At 40.0% G+C, this 25,181-nt stretch overlaps 1 protein-coding gene across 1 annotated transcript; it reads left to right on the plus strand.

The window, feature by feature from the left end:
* The first annotated feature begins 215 nt into the window (after positions 1-215).
* On the plus strand, positions 216-24,383 carry UHMK1 (U2AF homology motif kinase 1). Its single transcript, XM_044266752.1, has 8 exons — positions 216-601; positions 1,952-2,244; positions 2,987-3,178; positions 5,085-5,179; positions 10,609-10,685; positions 10,836-10,934; positions 13,680-13,768; positions 17,488-24,383. Exons 1-8 carry the CDS (start codon positions 334-336, stop codon positions 17,632-17,634), a joined length of 1,260 nt encoding a protein of 419 aa, XP_044122687.1. The 5' UTR covers positions 216-333; the 3' UTR covers positions 17,635-24,383.
* Positions 24,384-25,181: the final 798 nt, after the last annotated feature.

The raw sequence follows: 25,181 nt of genomic DNA on the forward strand, positions 1-25,181 counted from the left end.
TGCCTTGGCCATTAGCAGGACGCTCTCCAACCAGCGCTCACGCTCGGGGCGTTTTTCCAAAACCGCACACCTCCTGTCAGCTCTAGGCCCGCCCCTTCTGGGCCCGCCTCCTCCGGCCCGCAGGATTGGCTCTTCCTCCACTTCCGGCTTCTGGACCCGGGTGCACTCGGTTTCCGGTGTCATGGCGCCCTGAGGTCCCGGCAGTCGGAGAGGCGGCGGCAGGCACCTCCCTGCGGAGCCGCTGGTCCCGCAGGCGGGGATGTGACCGCGGGCCCGGCCGGCCTGCCCCGGGCGTCGCCTCAGCTCCCGCGCCAGTGCCCTCCGTCCACACCGATGGCGGGATCCGGCTGCGCGTGGGGCGCGGAGCCGCCGCGGTTTCTGGAAGCCTTCGGGCGGCTGTGGCAGGTACAGAGCCGCCTGGGGAGCGGCTCCTCGGCCTCGGTGTACCGGGTGCGCTGCTGCGGCACTCCCGGATCGCCCCCCGGCGCCCTCAAGCAGTTCTTGCCGCCGGGAACCACGGGCGCTGCGGCCTCGGCCGCGGAGTATGGCTTCCGCAAAGAGAGGGCGGCGCTGGAGCAGTTGCAGGGTCACAGGAACATCGGTAATGCCGCTGCCTCCGTTCTCTTGCCCGGGTCCCGGCCCAGCCCTACACCCCCTCTCGGCCTGGCGTTCCGGGTCCTGTCCTTAAGGGGGGGAGACTTGGGTCTGGCCCTGTCGTCGTCACCCGATCCAGGCCCCTTTCCCATCCCCCTTCACTCTGTCTGCAGGAAGGTGGAGGTGGTGGTCGGCTTTGCCCAGTGTCACGTAATAGATGCTCAGTTAAGTTGTGTTTTGCCTCGGAGAATGCAGCACTTATTAGCATAGGGTTATCTTTTTTAAGGGAAAAGAGGCATATCTTGTCTAGACTGGTTAGTTCTTGGATGGAAATTCTGAATCTTTGCATACCAGTGGAAAAATGAGAAATCCTTCTGGGGCTTGTGATAATGCTAATAACTCGTACAGATGTTATCTGATACATATTTAGTATGGATTTGGGAGAAATGACTCAGTATTCACATAGGAGTCCTCCGGAAGAGTGGAAATTAGGAATACTTTATACCTTTACCCTGGTAAGACTATGTTACATGATTTGGATATTCACAGTATAAGATACATGGTTACTGCTGATTGATTTATGAAAAGCCTTCACTGTCATTACACCGAGTTTATAGTTATAGCTTTGGCTAATAAAGAAATGTCTTTCTTCCTGACAAGCATAATCTGTGTGTAATTTGAAGAGTTGCTTTTTTTATATTACCACTTTAGAGAAGAATTTCTTAACTACTAGTGTTGACTTTTTTTTGTGTGTTGACTTTTTTTTTTTTTAAAGCTTGCTAAATGATGTATATAACCCTGGTATTTAAGAGTGAAATGGTTTTTTTTTTTTTCTTCAGCTTTGCAAGCTTGAGGACTTGTTGAATCCCTGCAAGATTTAGTTAAATTGTCATCTTGAAAGACTTAATCTTGTAATATTTATTTACTTATTTTCCCCCTCCTTTTAATATTTAGATTATAGAACGCTATTTTGGATCAAGAACCAATTTCCAATTGTGTTTTTGCAGGTTATGACATCCATGTTAAGAGTCTATAATGTTTAGATTTTATTTTTAATTATTTTTGCTTGGTACCCTGAGTGTATATTCACCTACTGTGAATACTTATTGAAATACAGTTTGATTATTATGCCGCATTTAATATCTTTGACTAGTATTGAGCTGTGGAAGCTTTTCTCATCTTGTTTCATTAAAATAACCCAGTTGCCAAAAAATCTTACTTTTGGGAGAAACAAATTGCAGTGGAAGCGTGACGCTCATCTGAGCTATCCCAGATTTGCACTGCAGAGGTAGCTATGTTAGTTGTAACTTATTCTGAGTCTGATTTTTAAAGCATTATAACTCGTTTCTTTTTCTAGTGACTTTGTATGGAGTCTTTACAATCCACTTCTCTCCAAATGTGCCATCACGCTGTCTGTTGCTTGAACTCCTGGATGTCAGTGTATCGGAATTGCTTTTATATTCCAGTCATCAGGGTTGTTCCATGTGGATGATACAGCATTGTGCCCGGGATGTTCTGGAGGCCCTTGCTTTTCTTCACCATGAGGGTTATGTCCATGCAGACCTCAAACCACGTAACATATTGTGGAGTGCAGAGAATGAATGTTTTAAACTCATTGACTTTGGGCTTAGCTTCAAAGAAGGCAATCAGGTAAGAAATAATAATAGGGGTGCTTTGGTCAACACTTAGAGCTATTTCTATCTAAAATAATGCTTGATAGGTGTCTGGGTAACTCCTTGGGTTAAGCTTCTGCCTTCGGCTCAGGTCATGATCCCGGGGTCCTGGGATGGAGCCTGGCATTGGGCTCTCTGCTCGGCAGGGAGCCTGCGTTCGCCTCTCTCTCTGCCTGCCTCTCTGCCTACTCATGATCTCTCTCCCTTTATCAAATAAGTAAATAAAATCTTTAAAGTAAAATAAAATAATTCTTGGGGATAAAGCAAATAAAAAGAATTTCATTGTCACCATGTAAAAAAAGGGTGGATCTTTGGGCTAGGTAGGGTAATTAACTAATGGGCAATTACTCTTCCTGCTACCTTCAGTAATTACTCTTACTGCTTCAGTATTACTCTTACTGCCACCTTCAGACAGTGTTGGCACTCGGTCTCATGGCAGAACACACATAACAGTTCTGGCAAACCCTCCAGAGTGTCCTTATTTATCAGCAGGGCCTAACAGACAGGAGACTCTGAAGAAATGAGCTTCTGTGTGGAGAGTGTACAGCTTGCCTGTGAGAAGTGCCCAGATGATGAACCAAATAATTAGGGTAGCCAAGGACTAAACGTTTTTGGGCAGTTTGACAGTGGTTTATTATACTTTTAGAGAAGTAAATATGCTGTGGTGATGGAAAGTGAACAGTTTTTTATTGGTTGTAATATTTACTCATCTTCTTTAGGATGTGAAGTATATTCAGACAGACGGGTATCGGGCTCCAGAAGCAGAACTGCAGAATTGCTTGGCCCAGGCTGGCCTGCAGAGTGATACAGAATGTACCTCAGCTGTCGATCTTTGGAGCCTAGGAATCATTTTACTGGAAATGTTCTCAGGAATGAAACTGAAACATACAGTCAGATCTCAGGAATGGAAGGTAAATCATACCAGTGCTTTCATTTGGAGTCCTTCATTCTGATTTAAAAGTAATTGGTTTATCATGATTCTCACTGGAGACACTGTTTACTTCATCTCTAATACACTCCTCTTCCTGCATGTTTGATACCTTCAACGCTACTCTTCGTTTTCATAGCTACGGATGCGCTAGTGAGTATTGTACACTTGCTGATCTTAGCCTGGGGCCTGATATGTAATAAGTGCTCGTTAGAATGAATAAATGCAGAAGTGATTCAGTTATACTACATCCTACAATATTGCTAATACAAGTATAAGTTTAATGATAATCTTTACGTAAAGCTTTACAGTTACTACTTTATAGTTAAAAGTATTTTAATGCACAATCTCGTTGAATTTCCTAACAATGCTATGAAGATCTTTAGTGTATTGGTTATTTTTTACAACTGAAAAACTGGAGGCACAGATAACAAACCACTTATTTGGTCCGGGTCATACCACTAGATATTCCTGACCTGGGCTTCATACTCTGTTCTTCCTGTTCGAGTTCAGCATTCTCTCCAAGTTCCACAGTGCTTTATATTAATTTATATCCCATATATGAACTATCCTGGTGAAGTGAGTACAGCTTATAACATTGTTTCTGTGGGAATGTGAGTTCGAAATTCCAGATCTCTGACATAACGATGAACTTTTTGTTGTTCATACCTTAAAAATTAACTACGTCATGTTTTCAAACATTGTAGGGCCTAAGTGTTGTGATGGTATCCACGTCATTTAGGCTAGAGGTTTGATAAGTAATACAATGTTTAGGAATCATTATTGGTTTTCATATTTAGCAACAAGTATTTTTCGAGCATCTAGTAATACATAGTTTGTGTATGGCTAGTGTACCATGTAGAGTTATAATTCTTTTCAGCCCCTAGTCATCTGTTTCTGGAAGTATTTCTGGAAGGAATGCTTTAATAGTCTTGTGGGTGTACCTAATGCTTACTTTTGGCAAAAATGCTACCATGCAAGTAAAACCAGTATCGTTATTCTGCGTTGGTACTTTCACCCAACCTAGAGACGGAGTCGTCTTTCTTCAGTGCTAATCCAAATACAGATAATTACTTGCATTAGTTTTGATTATCTTTGAGACCTTTGGACTGTATCTGCTTGGTCCTGAGCTGATCAGAACTAGGTCACGTTCAGACATTTTTGTATGTAATTGGGAGGTATGATATATATTAAATCCTCAGTATTCACTCCTCTAAATAAAGACAGTATTTTATATTTTAATCACCTTTGGGAAGGCAAAATTGCCAAGTGAGTATGAGTTTAGGCTCTGAAGTCAAACTACTAGGGTTTATATCTTGCCTTCACCTCTTACTTGTTATTTAGGGTTACTGAACCATGATTTACTTTCTATAAAATGAGGGTAATAGCATTTTTCTTACAGAAGAAATTGAGGTTAAAAAATAAATGATGCCTAGTTCTTAGCATAGTGATAAGGATCGTATCTGGTCTTTTTACTCATGTACACACTTCTGAGACAGCGTAGTACTCAGGGAGAAAGTTATGTTCCGTAGGATTTAGAGTATGAATAATGTGAGGGATGCAATTTTTAGATACTGCATTACTTTCTCTCTGGTGGTGTAGTTGTATCTAAAAACCAGTTAAAGACTCCTCACCAAGACACTCGGACTCAACTGTCACATTCATTTTCTCACTTTGTATGAAACTACATTTTTGAGAATAGAGAAGAAAGTTCCTCCTCCAGAGGCTTATAGTTATGCACATAATCCCCTCCAGTAAGATTATAAGCTCTTTAAAGAGGGTTTTCTTTCGCATTTTACCTACCAAACAGTATGGTGCTATGTGGCTAGTACTCAGTAAATACAGAATGAATTGAATAACCAAAGGAAGACTTTTCTCCCTTTTTTTAGGCAAACAGTTCTGCTATTATTGATCACATATTTGCCAGTAAAGCAGTGGTGAATGCCGCAATCCCAGCCTATCACCTAAGAGACCTTATCAAAAGGTACATCGTGTGTACTTTCAAGTTCCTATTTGTACATTTATCATATAAAGGTTGTTTTTGTTTAGTCTTTGTTTTTGTTTGGATTTTACTGAATGGATCACGTTGAGGCTCTTCCTGGCAGCTGTATCTGTGGTCTCTTGTGGCTCTGGCAGTCCTGTATACTTGGTGGACATTAGGTTTTTGTTTGTTTTAGGCTTTTTTTGAAAGTAGGGTTTTAAAGAGTGTCTTTACTAACTAAAGACTGAGTTTGCTTTTGGACTACCAAAAAGAAGTTTAAAATAAGGTAGCTATGTACTATACTTTAAATAATTACTTCTGGGCACTCTGGGGACAGATACTGTGTTTCTGATTTCTGAATAGGTCCAAGCACATCAGATGTTTTAAAATAAGACATAATGTGTATTACCAAATAGTTGGCTTTTCACATTTCTAGCATTATGGACCAGAAACGAATAAAATAATAGTTACGTTGCAAAACGATAGATTTCCTGATCAAGTCAGAATATTACTCTTTCTTTGGAATATTGACCCTATAAACTTTGCAACTAGGTCTTTGGGGTTTTTTTTTGTTTTTTTGTTTTTTGTTTTTTGTTTTTTTTTGAGCTTTTTATTTTGAAACAATTACAGATTTATGGGAAGTTGCAAAAATGTTACAGAGAGGTCTGTGTGCCCTTCATCCAGATTCCCCCAGTGGTAACATCTGATGTAACTGGAGTACAATATCAAAACCAGGAAATGGACATTACAGTCCACAGAATTCACGAAGATAAGAACTTAAAAATTTTACTGGCACTTATTCAAGTATGTTTGTGTGTTTTACCAATTAGTTTTCAATAGCTGTTACTATCTGATTGCTATTAGCTTTACAAGTGGCATTTTACGTGGAAAAGATGGCATTGTGAAATTATGTAATGGGTTCTAACTTGGAAGTCAAATCATATAAATACTGGTATTGGCTTTGTCTTTGTTTTTGTTTTGTTTTTATTTTTTGGTGCAAAAAGGTGATGTATTAAAGCATGAGATAGGCCCCGTGGGCAGAAAGAGCTGCTAGTATTGACTTTGTTATGTCGGATTTTCCCCCCCTTGATTGTGCAGCTAACACTAAATTTGGAAGCTATGGAGAATTGTGATTAGCAAAATAAAAATTGTAAACCTACTCTCTAGTGTAAGCACTTTGGTGTATTTCTTTTTAGAATTTTTCTATGGATTTTGCTGTGTATGCATGCAAATTATTTGAACCATTTTTTATGGTAGAATAGAGCACAGATGCCGAAAACAAATGTGTAACTTCATGAATCCTTAGGAATACTCTTGTAGTCACCATTCAGGTCAAGAAATAAAACTTTGCCAGCTACTCCAGAAATTCTCTGTGTCCCCATCTCAATTTTCAGGCCTTCTTCCTCCCTAAAAGTAGCCACTGCCTTGACTTTTACGGTACTTACTTCCTTGTTTTCATTATAGCCTGTATCCTTAAACACTATGGTTTACAATTGCTCTTCTAAACAAAAGTCTCTTTTAAGTTTCTTTTAATCTGAAAGATCCTTTTCCATCTCCTACCCCGCTTTTCCCTTGTTTACTTGTTGGACCACCTAGGTTGTTGGATCAGTATAGCTGTCTGCAGTCTGAATTTTGCTGATTGTGTTAATTCTTGTGTAGAGTAACATATTTCTGTGTTTTTCCTATATATTGGTAGTTGTATCTAGAGGGCTACATTTTTTTTTTTTTTGGCATGACCGTAGATGGTGTTATGTTTTTTTATTATAAGGAGGCACATAATATAGCCATCTCTGTTTTATGTGTTAGTAACTGTTCACATTACTTTGGATCCATTACTTTGTTAGGGGCTGCGGAATAGGGATGTTCTCATTCTGTCATTCTGCTTCCTTTGGTTAACCAAAGACAAAATAAATGCTTGATTCTTTCTTTATTTATTTACTAGTTTTTGTAATGAGTTGATTCCTGTCATCCTCCAAAGGGAACCATTTCCTTCTGAAAGTTCAGTGTGTTTTGATTTGGTAACTGCAAATGATTGCAGTTCTTATCCTCACTGAAGCTAAAATTGCCCCATCTTTGATGACTGTGAGCTGTGTGAGTTGGTTTCAGCAGACCTAATTATCTTTTACAGCTTCTTTGCTCTCTGGTGTGACAAGATGTTCCCAATTCATCTTACACATTTCCTACCCCACACTTGGAAGTAGCCATTTCTCTAAGAAGCCTGATTTCTTTTAGTAGGAAATAGTACTTTAAAAAAACAGTCTGGGTTTTAGGAAGACTCCTTGCTACTGGGATGGTCATTGTTTCTAGACCTGAAAGTGGATGTAGTTCATACTGATATTTCCAAGTCAAATTTGAGACCAGAGGTTTTATTTAACTTGTATTTCACATCTCTTTCTCCTTCTGTGTAAAGAATTATGGTTCTTAAGGACAAGGGGAATGCTAGAATTAGAATATTTTATAATTACTCATTTGCTTTATTCCAGCTTACATTAAAACTGTCTCAGAATCATAATATTCTAGGAAGATTACTGAAAATATTTTTGCATATGCTTTTCCCATTCTTTCTCATTTGAAAATTAGTTGTATCTGTGTCATCAGTTTCTGTAACCATTATGTGCCATACACTCTGTTTGAACACTCGCATTTATTCTCAGTTCTGCATGTAGCTGCACATTACTGTCACCCCTAGTCCCTGTGGGGCTGTCTCTTTCATCGTTTTAATTTCTGAAGCTTGATCTCTAGAGACTATAGGATTCATGTTCCCTGAGCTCTTGCTTGCTGGTGGTCAGTTGTGCTTATTATACTGGAGAGTCATTCATCTGGGTATAAAAATGAGTGGCATTATTTTTTTTCGTGAGTGTCTTAAACATATTACTCCATTTTATCCTGGCATGTAGTGTTGCTGTTGAAAAGTCTAAAGACACTTTTAATTGTCTTTATAATAAATAAGTAAATAAATAAATAAATAATCAGTTGGTCTTTTTTGTCTAGATGGCCAGACAGTTTCATCTTTTTAAAAGTCTATTGATTTTGGAGTGCCTTGGTGGCTCAGTGGATTAAGCCTCTGCCTTCGGCTCAGGTCATGATCTCAGGGTTCTGGGATCAAGCCCTGCATTGGGCTCTGTGCTCAGTGGAGAGCCTGCTTCCCCCTCTCTGCCTGCCTCTCTGCCTACTTGTGCCTACTTTTGATCTCTCTCTCTCTCTGTCAAATAAATAAATAAAATCTTAAAAAAAAAAAAAGTCTATTCATTTTACCAGAATATATCTTGATTTTTGATTGTTCTGGGTTGATATGGTCAGGAAAATAGTTTCAGATCTCTTTGCTCATTTATTTTAGGGTGGTATTCTTAAATTACTCTTTTTAGTATTCTTTCTCTTGCTTTGGTTTTCTCCTTCAGGCACTCCTATTATACGTATATTGGATTTTCTTTGACAGTATTCATTATTCTTACTTTTCTTGACATTTTTTTTTAATCTCTTGTATTCTTATTTATTTATTTATTTACTTAAGATTTATTTATTTGTCAGAGACAGAGAGAGCACACACAAGCAGGAGAGGGGCAGAGGGAGAGGGAGAAGCAGACTTCCAGTGGGCAGGGAGCCTGATGCAGGGCTCAATACTAGGACCCTGGGATCGTGATCTGAGCCAAAGGCAGACACTTACCTGACTGAGCCACCCATGCATCCCTGTTTCTTTTTTATTTTTAAAAATGTTCCTTTCCGCCTTCTATCTATCTTTGAGATGCTATTGCTGTATTGGTTCATCCTTCAAGTTCTTGTAGCTTTATTTTATGAAGTGATTTTTTATTATATTTCTAATTCTTTCTGGAGTTCTATTACCTAATTATTGAGATTTTCTAATTTTGATTTTTCATATCTTTTATTGTTTTAAAAAATATCGTTTGCTCATTTTGAAACAGTAGGTTATCATGTCCATCTGTGTTCTTATCATGTCTTTCTGGCATGTGTTCATTGCCTCGGGCTATCATTTTGCAGTTTTGTCTTTTGTGTAATAATTTTCTTAGTAATACTTTTTATGTGGTTCACTTTTATATAAAATTCATTTCCTAGACTTACAGAAGAAGGTGTAGTTGGGTTAGCTTTTCTGATCGTAGAGGGCTCTTCCTGTTTTTATGTAATGTTAAAGGGGGGGTTGTTTTTATTCTGAAATCTCTGCCTCTTCTCCATTCCTTTTTTCCTGGTGTGTGTGTGTGTCTCTCTCTCTCTCTGTGTTAATTTTATTTACTACATCCTACTCAATTTGAATTCTGTTTTCCACATTTCCATTCTCTGTGGGACTTTGCCCTGGGAGGGAGCTTTAGCTAGTTCATTTTGAGAAGTCATAATTTCTGGGTTATTCCAACCTCTTCAGGTTTTACAGACTTCTTGCATTCACTTGGAATTAGAAAGCATACCCCCTTCTAGGTACAGTTGCTTTTTTCCAGTTGACTACTGTGCTTCCCAGTCAGTACCTGTTGGATATTTTGGGTTATTTTCTCTGCTTCATCAGATCGTCTGTTGCTTTTCTCTGCTTCCTTCCACACAGATGTTGATATGGTGCAAGACTTACTACTATGATGGTTTGTTCCTAGCCTCTTGTATTTTGGTATTTATTGGGGTTGCTTAGTTTTGTGGTAAACGTCATCCATGGGTTTTTGATTTTGTTACCAAGTTGTGCTGTTGTAGGGGGATTTGATAGAATTCAGAAATCATCTCATCACGGTCATTTTTTTTTTTTTTAATTTGGATTACCTAAATTTATGTCTAGCTTCCCCCCCCCCACTTAATATTATATAGTATGGATAACTTTCCCATGTTGCATTATTTTAAAATATAATATTGTGCCATAGGTATGTATCATGAATTACTGAACCATTTACTTAGAAATAGCTTTGGGGCACCTGGGTGACTCAGTCGGTTAAGTGTCTGCCTTTGGTTCAGATCATGATCCTGGGGTCCTATATATTGAGCCCTGCATCAGGCTCCCTGCCCACTGGAAGTCTGCTTCTCCCTCTCCATCTGCCTCTCTCCTGCTTGTGCTCTCTCTCTCTCTCAAATAAATAAAATCTTAAAAAGAAAAAAAGAAAGCTTTTATATTTTTTTGTAGCCGAATGGCTCAGTAAGCTAATATAATTAATGAACACTTAAACATTTTAATTTTCTTTAATGGTTTCATTTTCAAAAGATTTTTTTTAAAAGATTTTATTTATTTAATTTTGAAAGAGAGCACAAGCAGGGGGAGTGGCAGGCATAGGGAGAGAGAGAAGGAGACTCCCTGCTGAGCAGGGACCCTTATGTGGGACTCAATTCCAGGATCGTGGGATCATGACCTGAGTTGAAAGCAGACGCTTGCTTAACCAGCTGAGCCACCCAGGTGCCCCTCATTTTCAGAATTTGACAGTAATTATAAAGATACATGTTTTGTGTTTTAGCATGCTTCATGATGATCCAAGCAGAAGGATTCCTGCTGAAATGGCATTATGCAGCCCATTCTTTAGCATTCCTTTTGGTAAGTTGCATACATCTTTATTTTTCCTTGGTTGTTTTACAATCAAATAAGACATCAGAGCTCACTTACACTCCCAGGCTCTTTTGCCTAGTGTTCATCCATTGATTTTGGTGAGTTTACATTTAACCGTGTTACGATGAACCTTAACAGCCCCTCATATTGAAGACCTGGTGATGCTTCCTACTCCAGTGCTAAGACTACTGAACGTGCTGGATGACGATTACCTGGAGAACGAAGAGGAATATGAAGGTAACTGCTTCCTAAATTGTATTTTATGTCTTTTGCAAGTAGAATAGACTTATTGTTTCATAAGTTTCTCTATTCTTTTTTTTTTTTTTAATTTTATTTATTTGACAGAGAGTGAGAGAGAGCACAAGCAGGCAGAGCAGCAGGCAGAGGGAGAGGGAGAAGCAGGCACCCTGCCAAGCAAGGAGCCCGACATGGGGCTTGATCCCAGGACCCTGGGATCATGACCCGAGCCAAAGGCAGTTGCCCAACCAACTGAGCCACCCAGGCACCCCAGTTTCTCTATTCTCTTAATTTATATACTGAGGATATTGAACTACATGATTTCTAAAGGATCTCACTTTTTGATTCCTGTTGTAGATTGAATATGTCCCCCCAGAATTCATGTGGCAAAGTTCCAGTCCCCAATGTGCTAGTATTTTGAGTTGGAGCCTTTAGGATTTAATAGGACTAGGTTATGTCCTGAGGGTGGGGCCTTTTTTTTTTTTTTTAAGATTTTTTTTTTTTTTTAAATTTATTTGACAGAGATCACAAGTAGGCAGAGAGGCAGGCAGAGAGAGAGGGGGAAGCAGGCTCCCCGCTGAGCAGAGAACCCGATGCAGGGCTCGATCCCAAGACTCTGGGATCACGACCTGAGCCAAAGGCAGAGGCTTTTAACCCACTGAGTCACCTAGGCGCTGAGGCTGGGGCCTTTTTAAAAAGAGGAAGAAACAGGAGAGCTCTCTCTGCTGTGTGAGGTTATGGCAAGAAAGTTGCCGGGTACATGGGACACTGAATCTTCCTATACCTTGCTGTGGGAATTCCAGCTCTTGGGACCAGAGAAGTAAATGTCTGTTACAGAAGCCACCCAGTCCGTGTCTGTTATGGAAGCCACTCAGTCCGTGGCATCTTGTTAGAGCAGCCCATTTAGGTGAAGATGATTCCTTGGGCCCGTTGGACTCCTTCACATTTCATAAGCCTTTCCTGAATTAATCAAGATTAATTTTCCCAGCATGTTCTTTCCATCTGCTCTTTCTAGTCCTGCCCTGTGCTTCCATTTCTCCATCTTAGCTCTCAGTTTTGCCTTTAACAACTCATCCCTTCCGTGTTCACTGAGGAATGGCTCTCTTCTTGCCTCAAGTATAGGAACAAGTGGGATTATTCCTTGTCTTTAGTGTAAGAGAGAGAGTTACGTCAACAAATGGTTGGAGTCCGATAAATCCGGAAGTAGGGTAATACACAGAGGCAGAGAGGAAAAGGACTAAACTCAGGACACCTTGAGGGTGTCTCTGGAGGTGACAGCCGAGCTCTGTCAGTAAGTGCAGTGCCTTGGCTCCCAGTGCAGGAGTTGGTGAGGAAATGGCACGGACACAGAGATGAGTGAAAGTATGGCATGTGCCGAGAATAGTGAACTGTTGGGTGTGATCGTATGGTGGGTTATTTATTGGGGAGCAGTTAAAGAAATAGCCAAGAATATAGATGCATAACAGACTCGTTTGCTGTGCTAAAGAATTTGGATTTTATCCCAGGGATAATAACACTGCAGTGTGACACCAAAGAACTTTGTATCAGGGGTAGAATAGTCCCTGGGTTAAAAGTACCCAGTATATTTGTTCTCTGTTGAATGTAATAAGAACCATTAAAAAATTAGGAGGGGTGCCTGGGTGGCTCAGAGGGTTAAGCCTCTGCCTGCAGCTCAGGTCATGGTCTCGGGTCATGGTCTCGGGGTCCTGGGATCGAGCCCTGCATTGGGCTTTTGGCTCAGCAAGGAGCCTGCTTCCCCCTCTCTGCCTACTTGTGATCTCTCTCTCTGTGTCAAATAAATAAATAGAATTTTAAAAAAAATTGGACTAGGAGAGTGATACAGTCAGACTGAGGTTTTTGTAAGAGCAGTCTGAGAGCAGAGTGGTGAATGGACTAAAACAGAACCAAATTTAAAAATAGATGCTCACTGGAACTATACGGATGAGATTTTTGTTACCTAATGTGGATGGTGAAAATGTTTGATAACCCTCTTACTGGTAGAGTATAGGAGAATATTTTCAAAATACATTTCACATGATTGGAGAGAGTTTAAATTGCTAAACTTTATGAAAGGCAGATTGGTAATTCTAACAAACTTACAAATTCATATTCATTTTGTCCTAGTAGTTCCACTTCTAGAGTCAGCTTGGAAATACATAAGTGAAATGAGATAGATACAGATTTATCTGTTACAGTATTTTTAAGGGCAAAAAAATTAGAAATAGTTTATTTAGTAGGGGATACAGTGGAGAATTTATTGATCACTCATAGGGTGAAATTATTACACAGTCATAAAAACAAATGAGAAAATTGCACACAGTAATATTCAGGAATCTTCAAGATGCAATGTACTAATAAAGAAAAAGCGAGATTGGAATTTTTACTTAGAAAAAAGCATGTATGATCATGTTTGCTTGTATAACCTTACAGTATTTACGGAAGGACGCAGAAGAAACTGATAATGTTTGTTGCCTTCAAGGAGAGGAAGAGAGGCAGTTGGAAAACTGGGAAGAAGACATTTTTTGGGGGGGTCATTTGAATATTAACTATTTAAAGTATTAAATTTAACAGAATTATTACATGCATTGAATTTATATTATTCCTAAGCTTAATTTTAGATGATGTAGAAAATGACCTCATTACTTAGATATGGATTCCTGAATTCTTTGGTACTTTAAAATTTTTAAATAATGAATGCTTGGTAATTACAGCAAAGTGGTTACTGTTCTGTGTTTTCATAATCAGATGTTGTAGAGGATGTAAAAGAGGAGTGTCAAAAATATGGACCAGTGGTATCTCTCCTTGTTCCAAAGGAAAATCCTGGCAGAGGACAAGTAAGTGAATGTTTCTATAGTTTCAGAATTATTCAGAGGTTACTAAAATCCTGAGCAAATGTTTTAGTTCTATAGTACACGAAAATGTTGCTAGAAATGATGAATTTTGCATCATGGTTGTTTTTATTTTCTTGTACTTTTCATTTTTCCCCCCAAGATTCTGTAATATGCATGCTTTTTATATGGGTGAGAATTTTTTTCTTAAAAAGTGTTCTCTACTTTTGAGCCATTGTGAAAAGTGACACCAACCATATCATATGCTAATTCAGGTCATGTCAGCTACAGAAATATTATGGCCTACTTTTGGCCATAAAAATTTGGCCTACTTTTTCTAACTCTAATTAAGTAGAGTTAGAAAACCATTTAGGTTAGGTTCTCATTTTAATGGAATCATCGGTGCCAATTTAAAGAGGGAAAGTGTGCTGACAGAATCCTGCCGTCGGAGCTCTGGTCCCAGTGTGACTGACTGTGGCGATGAACCTTAGTGCTTGCGTCTCTGAAACGTACAAGCGAGAACCACGAGTCTCAGTTTTGGGGGAAAGAATATTAGAGAAATCTTTGAAAGCTCTTTTGAAGATCTTTCTTTTATCTGTAGTATTTTTACTTTTCTGGGAACAGAATATTGTATTATTCAGGGTTTCCTCAACCTTGACACTCTTGACCTTTGAGCCAATATCTTGGTTGTGGGAGCGGTCACGTGTGTTCTAGGTATTTAGCAGCGTCGCTGCCCTCCACTCTGTAGATCCCTTCCCCCCACTCCCCTTCTCAGTTGTGGTGATCAGAAGTATCTCTAAACACGGCCAAATGCCCCCTGGTGGGTGAAATCACCTCCGATTGTGGATTGTTATTTTATCCTTTGGTTCAGTATTTTGAAAATGCTTGGCAACTGAAGAAAGAAATGAAAGAAATTTCACTCTAATCTTAGTGAAAAGTTATTGCCAGTGTAGTAATAATATTTACCTCGTTTAGTGTCGGCAACTTACTATATGCATAATTGCTGTTTATTTAGTCAGCTGGTATTTATTGAGCATTTGTTATGTTCTAGGCCCTGATACAACAGTAATCAAAATAGGCACAAGGATATAGTGATAAGTGCTCTGGGGGGAAGGTCTCAGGAGAAGAGGTTTCCTAAGTGCCTGGTAGGGAGGATTATAGTTGCATGTCAGTGGTGGGGAAGGCCATACTGAGGTTTCGTTTGAGTGGGAATATGAACGAGATAAGGAAAAGAGGTCCAGGCATAAGGGATAGCAGGCTCAGAGGCCGTGAGTTTGCCTGGCGGGTTTGAAAGGCTTAGTGTGACTCTAGCAGAGTGAGAAAGAGGGGATGTGGTGGATTTGCTCACGGGGTGAGGTGGTGTAGGGTGAACCTTGAGGGACTCGAGACAGCACTGGCATTTACTCTGAATGAGAGGGAAAGTTCTTTGAAGACTTTGAATGAAGGACTAACATGATCTGATCTGATGTTTTAACCTCAACCGTCTGTATGAAATAGAAGACATAGAATAGAGAAACAGAAGGAATATTTTCGGGAGAGAAGTATCCCAGTTTCAAACAATACAAAAAATAAATGTTCATCAGCAAGAGGAAATTTGTTATGTGAAGAAGCTTTCATTGACGTTTAGAGGAGAATGAAAACAGCCGATGAACTCGTGGCCTCACAGGTTTAACTTCTCCAGGTTATTGATATGTCTGTTGGCAAAGTCAGTCTTCATTTGAATTTTCCATTCAAATTAACAATGCTGTGGATTTTCTTTAAAGAATATTTTAAAAATCACTGAAAACATGAATTATGGAATGGATCTCATAATTAGAAAAGTAGTCACGATTAAATTGATTAAATTATTTAATCTCATGTAAATTATGAAAATGTTTCTCCTCTTTTCTTTGGAATGACGTAATGTATAAAACTGTGGGTTGTCTATGAAGTGAGGAGCATGCTAGAGAGCAGGGCGTTCCTTCCGTAAGTGCGTGTCTACTCGTTGAACTTTGGTGTATGGATTTAGAAGTCATTTAGAATCAGGTTAAAAAAAAATTCAGAAAGAGCTTCATTCTTCTTACTGGGCATCATCTTCTAACTTCTCTTTTGTAGTCAGTGAAAAAGCACATGTTGGTAGAACTAACTGGTCCTACAGCCAGCATATACTTTCATTTTCTGTAAAAAAGGGGATATAAAGTATTAAGTATTTCTAAAATGAATAAAACAAGCATTGACTGGTTAGAGTCCGGTTTTAAGATATAATTAGATAATATAGGTCTCACCTACATTGTTACGTGAAGTTGCATACTCTGAAAGAAATCACTGGATGGTATCCGTAGCATTTTCTCCATGCCGTTCGGTTTACAGTAAACAGCCTGACTGACTGTACTGAGTTGGCCGTTTGGAAGTGTTTTTGTCTCCAGCTAATAGCACAGTTAAGGATGACTTTTAAGAATAGCTAAAAATCCCCACTTAGCTTTATACATATGAAAATCAGGGCAATTTTTAGTGCTGGCTGATCTCTACATGAGGAGCACGTAGCTTGAGAATAGTCGTGGCATGGGAGAGGAGGAGAGTCTGTCACCTCTCCACTCAGCAGTACACAGGAATTCAGAAAATTCCATCCCGGGCCAGAGTATCTGAGGCCTGACGTCATGCATCATCCGTAACAGAAATACTCACGGAAGACAGGGAGTGAGCAGGCAGGGAGTAGTGCTTTGTTTACCAGTGAAGGAAGATTCATTTAGAGTGCTGTATTTGGAATTGTCTTTCCTTTTCATACCCTGGAGGTTTTTAATACCCTTTGGAAATAATTTTATCAGTGGGAGAAGGGCTCCCACGAAAGGGGAAATGAAAACGGAGACTCTTGCCTCGAACTTCTGGGTGGATCCGATTTTAAGAGAAGGTACAAGTAAAAGCTGAAAATCTGAAAATTGGTTTCCTTCAGACAATCTGTTTTTGCTTCCCTTTGAAAGTCCGAGTGTCTAGGATGCTGGCACCCAAGTTTGAAGACTGTTGGCATCTCAGATGAGCACGTAACTGAGAAAGATGAGGCCGTTCTTTTTCTGGTTCACAGATTTATGGGTAACTGAGGACAAGGCATTTAAAATGATTTTCCCTCCGAGTAACTTTGGCTTTAGATCAACAAAAAGAGCATAAACTATTACGCTGTATCCTCTGCCTGTCTCAGGTCTGAATTCAGATACTCTGGAAACGGAGATTTTACCTAGTTTTAAACTTACTCTTCACAGTAGTAAAGGCTTCTACGAGTCTTTAGTAGGTGTAAAATCCGGTAACCTTGACTGGTAGTTTCTCCTCCTTCCTCTTCTAAGAGCGCGGACTGTCTTCGAGGCACGGTGGAGTGCATTTGCTCCCCAGGCTGTATAGCCCTGCCTCTGGCATGCATCCACTGCTGCTCACCACTCCTGCAAGAACATAGCCAGTGGGTGTGCGTTTTTCACTCGACTTGTCTTCGATGGATTTTTCAGAATTGAACTGTGTAAAGGAATTGTTCTAACCCTGCTCCTCGAAAATGTGGTCCACGGACCAACCGCGCTGGCATCGCCTGGGAGTTGATTCAGAAATGCAGAGACTCAGGCCCACGTTAGACCTCCTGAAACTGAGTCTGCGTTGTACCAAGGTCCCCAAAAGATACTTGTGTGTACACTAAAGTTGGAAAAGCCCTGTTCTGGAACAGTCTTGATGGAAATGAAGCCGACTTTGTTTTCTCTGTCCTCTTACAGGTCTTTGTTGAGTATGCAAATGCTGGTGATTCCAAAGCTGCTCAGAAATTACTGACTGGAAGGATGTTTGATGGGAAGTTTGTTGTGGCTACATTCTACCCGCTGAGTGCCTACAAGAGGGGATATCTGTATCAAACTTTGCTTTAATCAGTAACCTGAGGACTCTTCCCTGTTTCTCCTCTATTTCCTGGGTTATTGTATTCTATATCTGAATGCAGAAGTACCCCCTTACCATTTTAAGGGAATACTTTGTACATTTATTTAATCCTACTAATGTGCAGTTGAGCAATGGCTGCATTGCAAACATTCGGCACCAAGTAGGACAAGACCTCTCAGCTATACCTTGAGGGGTTTTAGAGCATCCACACGGGCAACCTTTTTTTTGTGCAGTAGGGCAAGTGCTGCTCTTCAGTGTGTAACCTAAAAGGATATTAATTATTTCATGTGATCATGAAGCAAGGATGAGTAATATCATGTCATAGTGAATATTAACCAATTTGGTAAGAGTCGGTGACGGCCGTCACGGATTGTTCCTTTACACTGTTGGGCGGTTCTTCCTCATCCCAGATCTTCACAGCTGGCTCTGGACGCTCCCAGTCATTGTTAAGTAACCGTCAAGCAGCGATGACCTACTGTGTTCTTCACACTGAGTTATGAATTTTTTTAAAGGAGTACTGTAGTACTGAATATTCCTTTAAAGAAACTGCAGTGAGCCTATCTCCTTTTTTTTTTTTTTTAAATTAAGGCTTTTCAAATAGAAAGCTGATGCTTGATCTTGCACAATTTTTATGTCTAGTACGTATGCTTGAGTGAGTGTGCAGATATGAGAGATTAGAGAAGATCTGAGTCTGTGTGCTTTATAGTGTGAATCTTGTGAGCTAATGCAGTCTCCACCTCTCTCTTCACTAGCTGTTTCGTATCTGTCAGATTTAGGATGTATGTTTGAGAGTTGGTGTGTCTGATAGAATGTAAATGAGAAATAGATCATTCCTGAGAGGCTCAGAACAAATGAGTCTAGACTGAGTTACACTGAAACTCTCTTAAAGTGATTGGAACAAAGCAAAAGGTTGCCCCGTCCTTTACTCTCTCTGAGACCCTGTGTCAGCTCTTTTTTGTACCGAACCTCCCATGATCACTGTAAGATTTCTCAAGATAGAGTTCTGCCTACAATGAAGGAAGTTGAAATGGCCAAAAAGCAAGATGTTCAGTGAAGGGAAAAGAAAAAAATGGGCAAAGAGAAAGTGAATAGTCCAGGATACGTTGTTTTTTCCTTCTTTCCTCTCGCTGTCCTCCCCTTTCCTCCACGGCGTCTCGTCTCTGTGGCTGAAGAGAAGCTACTCGGAAAGTACTGGGACTTCTGGCTGCAGGGAGGTTAAGGAAAGTGTAGCTCTAATAAGATGGAAGTAGAAAGGAAGAAAAACTCAGAATTCTTAGAAGGATTCACAGCAATCTGCTGTGTCCCTGAGCCCAGGATGCTGGTGTGTGTGAGTTCGTGAACATGGGTTGATGACATGGTTTTAGGAATTGTAATTATGGATTCTTCCCACTTCATGTAGATTGACTTCAAAGGTTTAAAACTTAGGAAACCTTTGTAAAGCACTGATTATACAAAAAAATAAGTTGTAAACAGGTTATGAATTCTTTTTTATTTCCTTATCTAAATGAAAGCTCTCTTTTTTTTTTTTTTTTTTTCCCCCTAAGGAAAAAGCCTTTTATACCTTTCCCTGTTGGAAGCCTCCTCATAGAGTCTTTCTTTGAAATGTGTGCCACGCACGTTGTTGAGAGCCCAAGTAGGAATTTACATTTCAGAGGATGAATTATCTTACCCTTTTCAGACAATTACTGACAGTTGAGTTATTTACAGTTATATCATTCAGGATTCTCCCTTATTATTTATTATGAAGCCAGATTTGGTGTAAGGAGGCTGATTTATGAGTTGCCAGAAGGCCTTGTGGCGCGGTCCCCAAGGGAAAGTTGTGTCTAGGATGTGCCCTTAGGAGGAAGAACTGTTAGTTCTTGTTTTGGCCCTCTCTGAAGTTGATTAGCCGGTATGTGTTCAAATAACAATTCAAGAGAGGATAACCAGTGCTCCGGAGACCTAAGCTTTCTTAAAACATCAATGTTTGTAGGGGTGACAGCTCCCAGGGTGATTAGAAACACCAGGTTCTTGCGTGTATACGGATGAACACAGAGCACGAGCGAGTTCTCCTCCAGGGCAGGTATTCTAGGCGCGCACGTGTCCCTCCCTCATTCCCCCTCGCACCCCTACAAAGAGAAGACCCTGGCAGATGAGCTGCAGGTAGGCTTCTGAGCTTAGGGATGCAGTGTGCTGCTAACATCTTGACGCTGAATTTCACAGCATTCTTTGTCTTCTTCTTGGCTGTTGTAGTCACACCTGTATGTAGTGTTTCACACTGTAGAGTTGTATTACAGAAGATGCTAACTAGATTTTAAGAGAACTAAGGGACTAACTGATGAGCCTAAGTAACCATGCATTGAATTCAGAATTTTATATTAAAGCCACAGAATTGAAACAAGATGCCTCCTGTGATTTAAATGGTGATCTTACAGCTTCTAGCCCATGACCACCAAAGAAGACATTTGCAGATCCTCCCCCGCTCCTCTGATACTACGCGAAGTTTAACCTTAGTTTCTCAAACCTGAGCCAAATATTATCAGAAGATGTAATTTTTATGATACCTTTAGGGTGAAATAGATACACAGAGATTTTAATTCCTTAATTACTAAAACTTAGGAATTTTCTTTTTGAGAGGCAGGGGAAAGAGGCGAGGGTTTTTGTCACTTAAACCTTACTCTTTGGGACAAATTTTATCTCAGGTAGTTTTTCTTTCCCTCAGTTAACATCTGTGCTTCCTTCCCTCTTGCCTTTCCAGTTTCTCATTATTCCATGGTTTCGTCCTGGTACATTTTTTGGCCCAGGAAACACCTATAAATTGGTTATTCTATAGGAAATCTTGGGTTCTTGGGAAACATCCAGAGGAGGTGACTAGCTAGCCACTTTCCAAACTCGGATGCCCTATTTCGAGGAGAGCAAGTCGAGTTGGACACCTCAGTAAAAGAAAGCAGCAACTCCAAGCAACTGTTGGCTGCATTTTAAAGGGACAATAAAACAGTCACCGTCTGGCAGTAAGAGATTGCACTTACTACCACTGGGTGTCTTCCTTTGGCTTGTGGCCATCGGTACCGCAGCTCTTTGGGGAAATTCCCTCCCTGCTATGCCTTGAGCCCAAACTGGCTGCTTTTAGAACAAAACCATAAATGCAGTTTTACTTGTCCTTTCATTTGTTTTCATTGAGACAAGGATTGCCTTCTTTTCGGTACTTCAGCTGCTAAAGCATGCTGAGATACGTTAAATTAACCTTTAAAAAAAAAAATCCTTGAATTCTTATTTAACTTGCCTTCTACATTATATTTTAGTCTCTGAGCACATTTGTGATCAGAAATGCTGCCAGAAACAGGGCTGCCATGGAGAGGAAGTTGAAGAGAGACTCTGAGCATAAGGTGTGTTTCTATTTTAATGCCCCGGGCTTTCACCCTGCTGAGGGCATCAGTTTCCCTGCTGGAATAAATGCCCGCCCGAGGTTGAGCGCTCACATCTCCCAGCCCCTTTGCGTTTGTTCATCCGGTGCAGGGAACACTCTTCCATCATTTTCTTCTTAGGTCTTACGTCCCGACTTGATCATTTCTGCTATCAGTTTGACTCGGCAGCATGACATTTCAGTTTTTGTCATTTAATAAAAATCAGCACCATAGTAACCGATGGTGATTATAATATCATAGTTACTGGGTGAGGCTGTGGGGGAGACACTCAGTAACTGTGTGTTTCACTGAGAGCTTTGTGCAAGGGGACATGCTAGCTGGTACCGTTCAGGTTAGGGTACAGAGGGCATCGTGTCATGACGAAATTTTAGTCTGGTGGCTGTGGAGAGAGTCAAAGATTTAAGCAAGTGCCTTGTGTTTCCTGGAAAATATTAAAACTCATTTGGGTGGAAGCTCCCAGATGATAATTTATTGCACCCCTGCCTTTTCCTTGGGATAACTTTTGGATTAAGTCACATAGTATAAAAGTCCAAAATTTCCTTTGTTTCCCTTTATTTTGTATGTGTGAAACTATTCATATTTGATTCCCCCTCCCCCGCCCCAATATTACATATGATGGAAAGCCAGAGTTATCTGGCAGAATCTAATTCTTCCTGGGGTCTAGTTCCATTTTCAGTACTAGGTTCCTTCTTCCAATCTTACTACTCTGGCTCTCTGATAGAATTTGTTTATTTCTTGGCAGATGTGGTCACACACAGACCAGCTTTGGGTCATCATTAGCTCAAGAGAGTTTCCATTTCTTCTTAAGGTGCTCAATAAATCACCTTCACTTGAGATGATAGTCTTCCCAAGTTCGTATTGCCAGTAAGCTTTTTTGGTGAATATAAAGATGTTCCGTCTCCATGATGTGGATCTGCTCTGGACCTCTTGTGGTATATTTGGATAAGTTACATTTTCTTAGTTACAGAGGGACATGCATATTTTATTTTAAAGTCCCCAGAAATTTAAACAATTTGTTTCATTTTGTTTAAGGTTAGCTGCTTTTCTACCTGACACCGCAGGATGTCAGGGTTATTTTAGCCGCCTCTCCCTCCTCGCTATTGGTCAGTTTTCTTTAAAATTGGGTGATGACCAGTAGGTAGACACAGTGACACGTAATCGACAAGTACTGTGGATATTTAAGAAAGAGGTGAACAATTTTAACTATTTTTGCTGCAATTTTATAGGGGAAATGGACTATAAAAGAAATACCTATAAACCAGAGAGCTTGTAGGAGATTGTATATTTTATAGGTGGTAATTAAGGTGTTCTTCAGGCTATAAGATACAAAGTTTATACAACCTTTGTTTTCCTGATGAAAAGGTTTTATTCATCTTCCTACAGCTTAGCACTTTTGTTGTTCCTTACATAGCTTTTGAGGATTGATGTTTTAGATTCACTCTGTTTGTGCTTTTCAGACTGTCGTCATAATTGTGCGGTTCTTTTTATGTCATCATAAATGCTGGAATTCATGGGAAGCTTATCAGATGATTGCCTGAGTGTTATTTCCCATTAAACAGAGTGGATTCCTCAGTATCCTAAAAGAAACTGTACCTAGGATCATAGTATTTTAGTTTAGAGGCAAAGAAAAGCATACTATCTTACTTGCCTTAACCAACCATCAATCCTTGTTGTGCAGAAAAGAGCTTATTTTGTTAGACTCTTGACTGTTAGCGAGAAAATTACATGTAGTTACTTGCCCCCCCCCCGCCCCACCTCCCAGTTGCAGATGGCTTCCCCTTCTAGGCTCCCCTCTTACTGGTATTCACGATGTCAGGGTTGTGTGAGAGCAGACGTGAGGTGTTCCAGATCATGCATATGGACGTAGAATTGCTTCGGTTATTGGAATTATGGATGGCTGTATTATTTCGTTAGCGTGGGCTGTCAGAAATCTGCCAAATTTAAGAGTAAAAAAGAAAAAGAAAAGTCAAAATAGAGAGGTGAGGGGAGGAAAACCACTTCCTTACTGGTATTCGTAATCTTCCATCTAGTTTTTGATCAAAAAGTGCTCATTTATTTGTAAAAATCCAGACGTGGTACCTGAAGCATAGAATGTTGTCTTTCCAACACATTCCTCATCGTTGTTTCCCCAGAAAATCGTTTTAAGAGCTTATCAAAGCAGACTAGGTATCCATATTCAGTTTGACCTAAATTTTTAAAATAAACATTTAAACTCCAGTTTTTGTGTGTTTACTGTGCATCAGCACTCATGCAAATCCGGGATCAGAAAGAAACTGGGGTTTAGCCATCTCCGAATTTCCCTTTGCACATGGGGTACAGTGGGTTTCAATATGCACTTGCTGCAGAGTTTTTGAGCACCTTATGGGAGTAAGTAGTGTTTATTTATTATAATTAAAAAGAAAGTTAAAGCTGCATCTCTGTAGAATATTTACTTTGCAGAGTGTAAAGCTGTTGTATCTTTTCCAGCAGGATTTACTCTTTCATTCTTAATTCTTGGTTGAGAAAATCTTCAGTGATTTAACATTCCTTTATATCCTCTTAACAGTGTCAAATCTGGGGTAGAAGGGAAATTTTTTCCCAAAAAGGGCTCCATCTTTGTTACCTTTCTGATCACTCTTAGAAATCTAGCTATGATCAGTAGATGGTAACAGCTCATGGCTTCCTGTATCAGCACTGGAGAGGTTGGTTGTGAGGATTAAAATCTACTCTTTTCCCTCAGTGACATGTAATTGCTATGTTTTTGGTAAGAAGGTCTGGTCAGAAAAAATGTGAAAGATCACTCAAAACCAAAGCCAGTTATAAGGAGTACTGTCTCCTGTTGGTTTACCTTCACCTCAGAACTACAAGAATATTACAGTACCTAGTGAATAGTCTAACATTTCTACCAGTCTTTTCAGTAGCCTATTGGTCTTGGCATTTCTTGGCACTATGCTCTCTGTTCTTGGTGATGTCTTCTTGTTTGTGACTTTTTGTTGTTTTTTTTTTTAAAGTAACTAAATGGGACTATAAATGTAGATGTGTATCAGTACCAATAAGTTTTTTTCTGAAATCCCTGAATTCCCGATTCCTATTCAAGTCTTTTAAACTTGTTATTTTCTTGCTAAGTAGCAAAGAACTTTTATTTTTCACTTTCCTATATACCTAAGTATACCTAAAAAGTACGGACACTGCGTTTCAATGGACTGTATTGCGTGTAGTTTTTTGCTGAAAACTTTTTCTGTAAACACAATGGCCTTGTTCAGTTTTGTTGTAAACTGACTTACCATAAGATGCACTGTTGATATGCTTTCTGATGTGTGTTTCATAAGGGTGATAAAATAAAGCTTAAAAATAAACGAGGTGTTTTTTTCATTTCACCTGTTCCTGCAGTTAGTGTAAATATTCCAAGTTAGATAACAGGTAAGTATACTTATTTTATGATTTAATTTTTATTAAAAGCTTTCGTTGAAAAATTTCCATGTGGTCTTAACCATCCATTTCTGATACGGTCTTTCATGGATGGAAGTAGGACATCAGACTGACAGTACTGATAGGTAACTTTTTATTTTGGAATGAACATTCTTGATGCTGTAGAAACAGACTTATCTAATGAAAAGAGCCAGAACTCATAGTTGGGAGATTCGTGTTCTAATCTTGGTTCTTTTATCAAGTTGGAAGGCTTCCATCAAGTGATAAGTGATTTAATTTCTGACAGTGTTGGTATTTCTGTGATATCGATTTTATAGTAGAACAAAATGGGATGGGAGGTTCAGTAGCATCAGCGAACAGTCCTCGGTTGGGAGCGTCTGCGGGATGACGGAGCTGATCTAGGTGGTGTACAAATGGAGCGTGAGGCCCAGGCAGGGAACATACGCTTGCCCAGTTTCTCATAAGACCCAGAGGTGGTAGTCCTACACCGCTGTGTCTGGGAGCAGCGTGTTTTCAGGAAGCCTCTGGACTGGGCTAGACTGGTCTGGTCTGGGCAAGCAGTTCAAGTGAAAGGTGGCCTGGCGAGGCGCACCCTCTGGCTGTTTCAAGAGCTTAGACGGGAGGGGCGCCTGGGTGGCTCAGTGGGTTAAGCCGCTGCCTTCGGCTCTGGTCATGATCTCAGGGTCCTGGGATCGAGTCCCGCATCGGACTCTCTGCTCAGCAGG

The sequence above is a fragment of the Neovison vison genome, chromosome 10 (assembly GCF_020171115.1).
Source record: "Neovison vison isolate M4711 chromosome 10, ASM_NN_V1, whole genome shotgun sequence".
In the NCBI taxonomy this organism is placed as follows: Eukaryota; Metazoa; Chordata; class Mammalia; order Carnivora; family Mustelidae; genus Neogale; species Neogale vison.

Excerpts from the sequence above, each read along its gene's own strand:
- UHMK1 (XM_044266752.1), top strand. The coding sequence starts at position 334 with ATGGCGGGATCCGGCTGCGCGTGGGGCGCGGAGCCGCCGCGGTTTCTG. Across the intron at positions 5,180-10,608 it reads CTAAGAGACCTTATCAAAAG|CATGCTTCATGATGATCCAA; the intron begins GTACATCGTGTG and ends TTTGTGTTTTAG. Across the intron at positions 13,769-17,487 it reads AAAATCCTGGCAGAGGACAA|GTCTTTGTTGAGTATGCAAA; the intron begins GTAAGTGAATGT and ends GTCCTCTTACAG.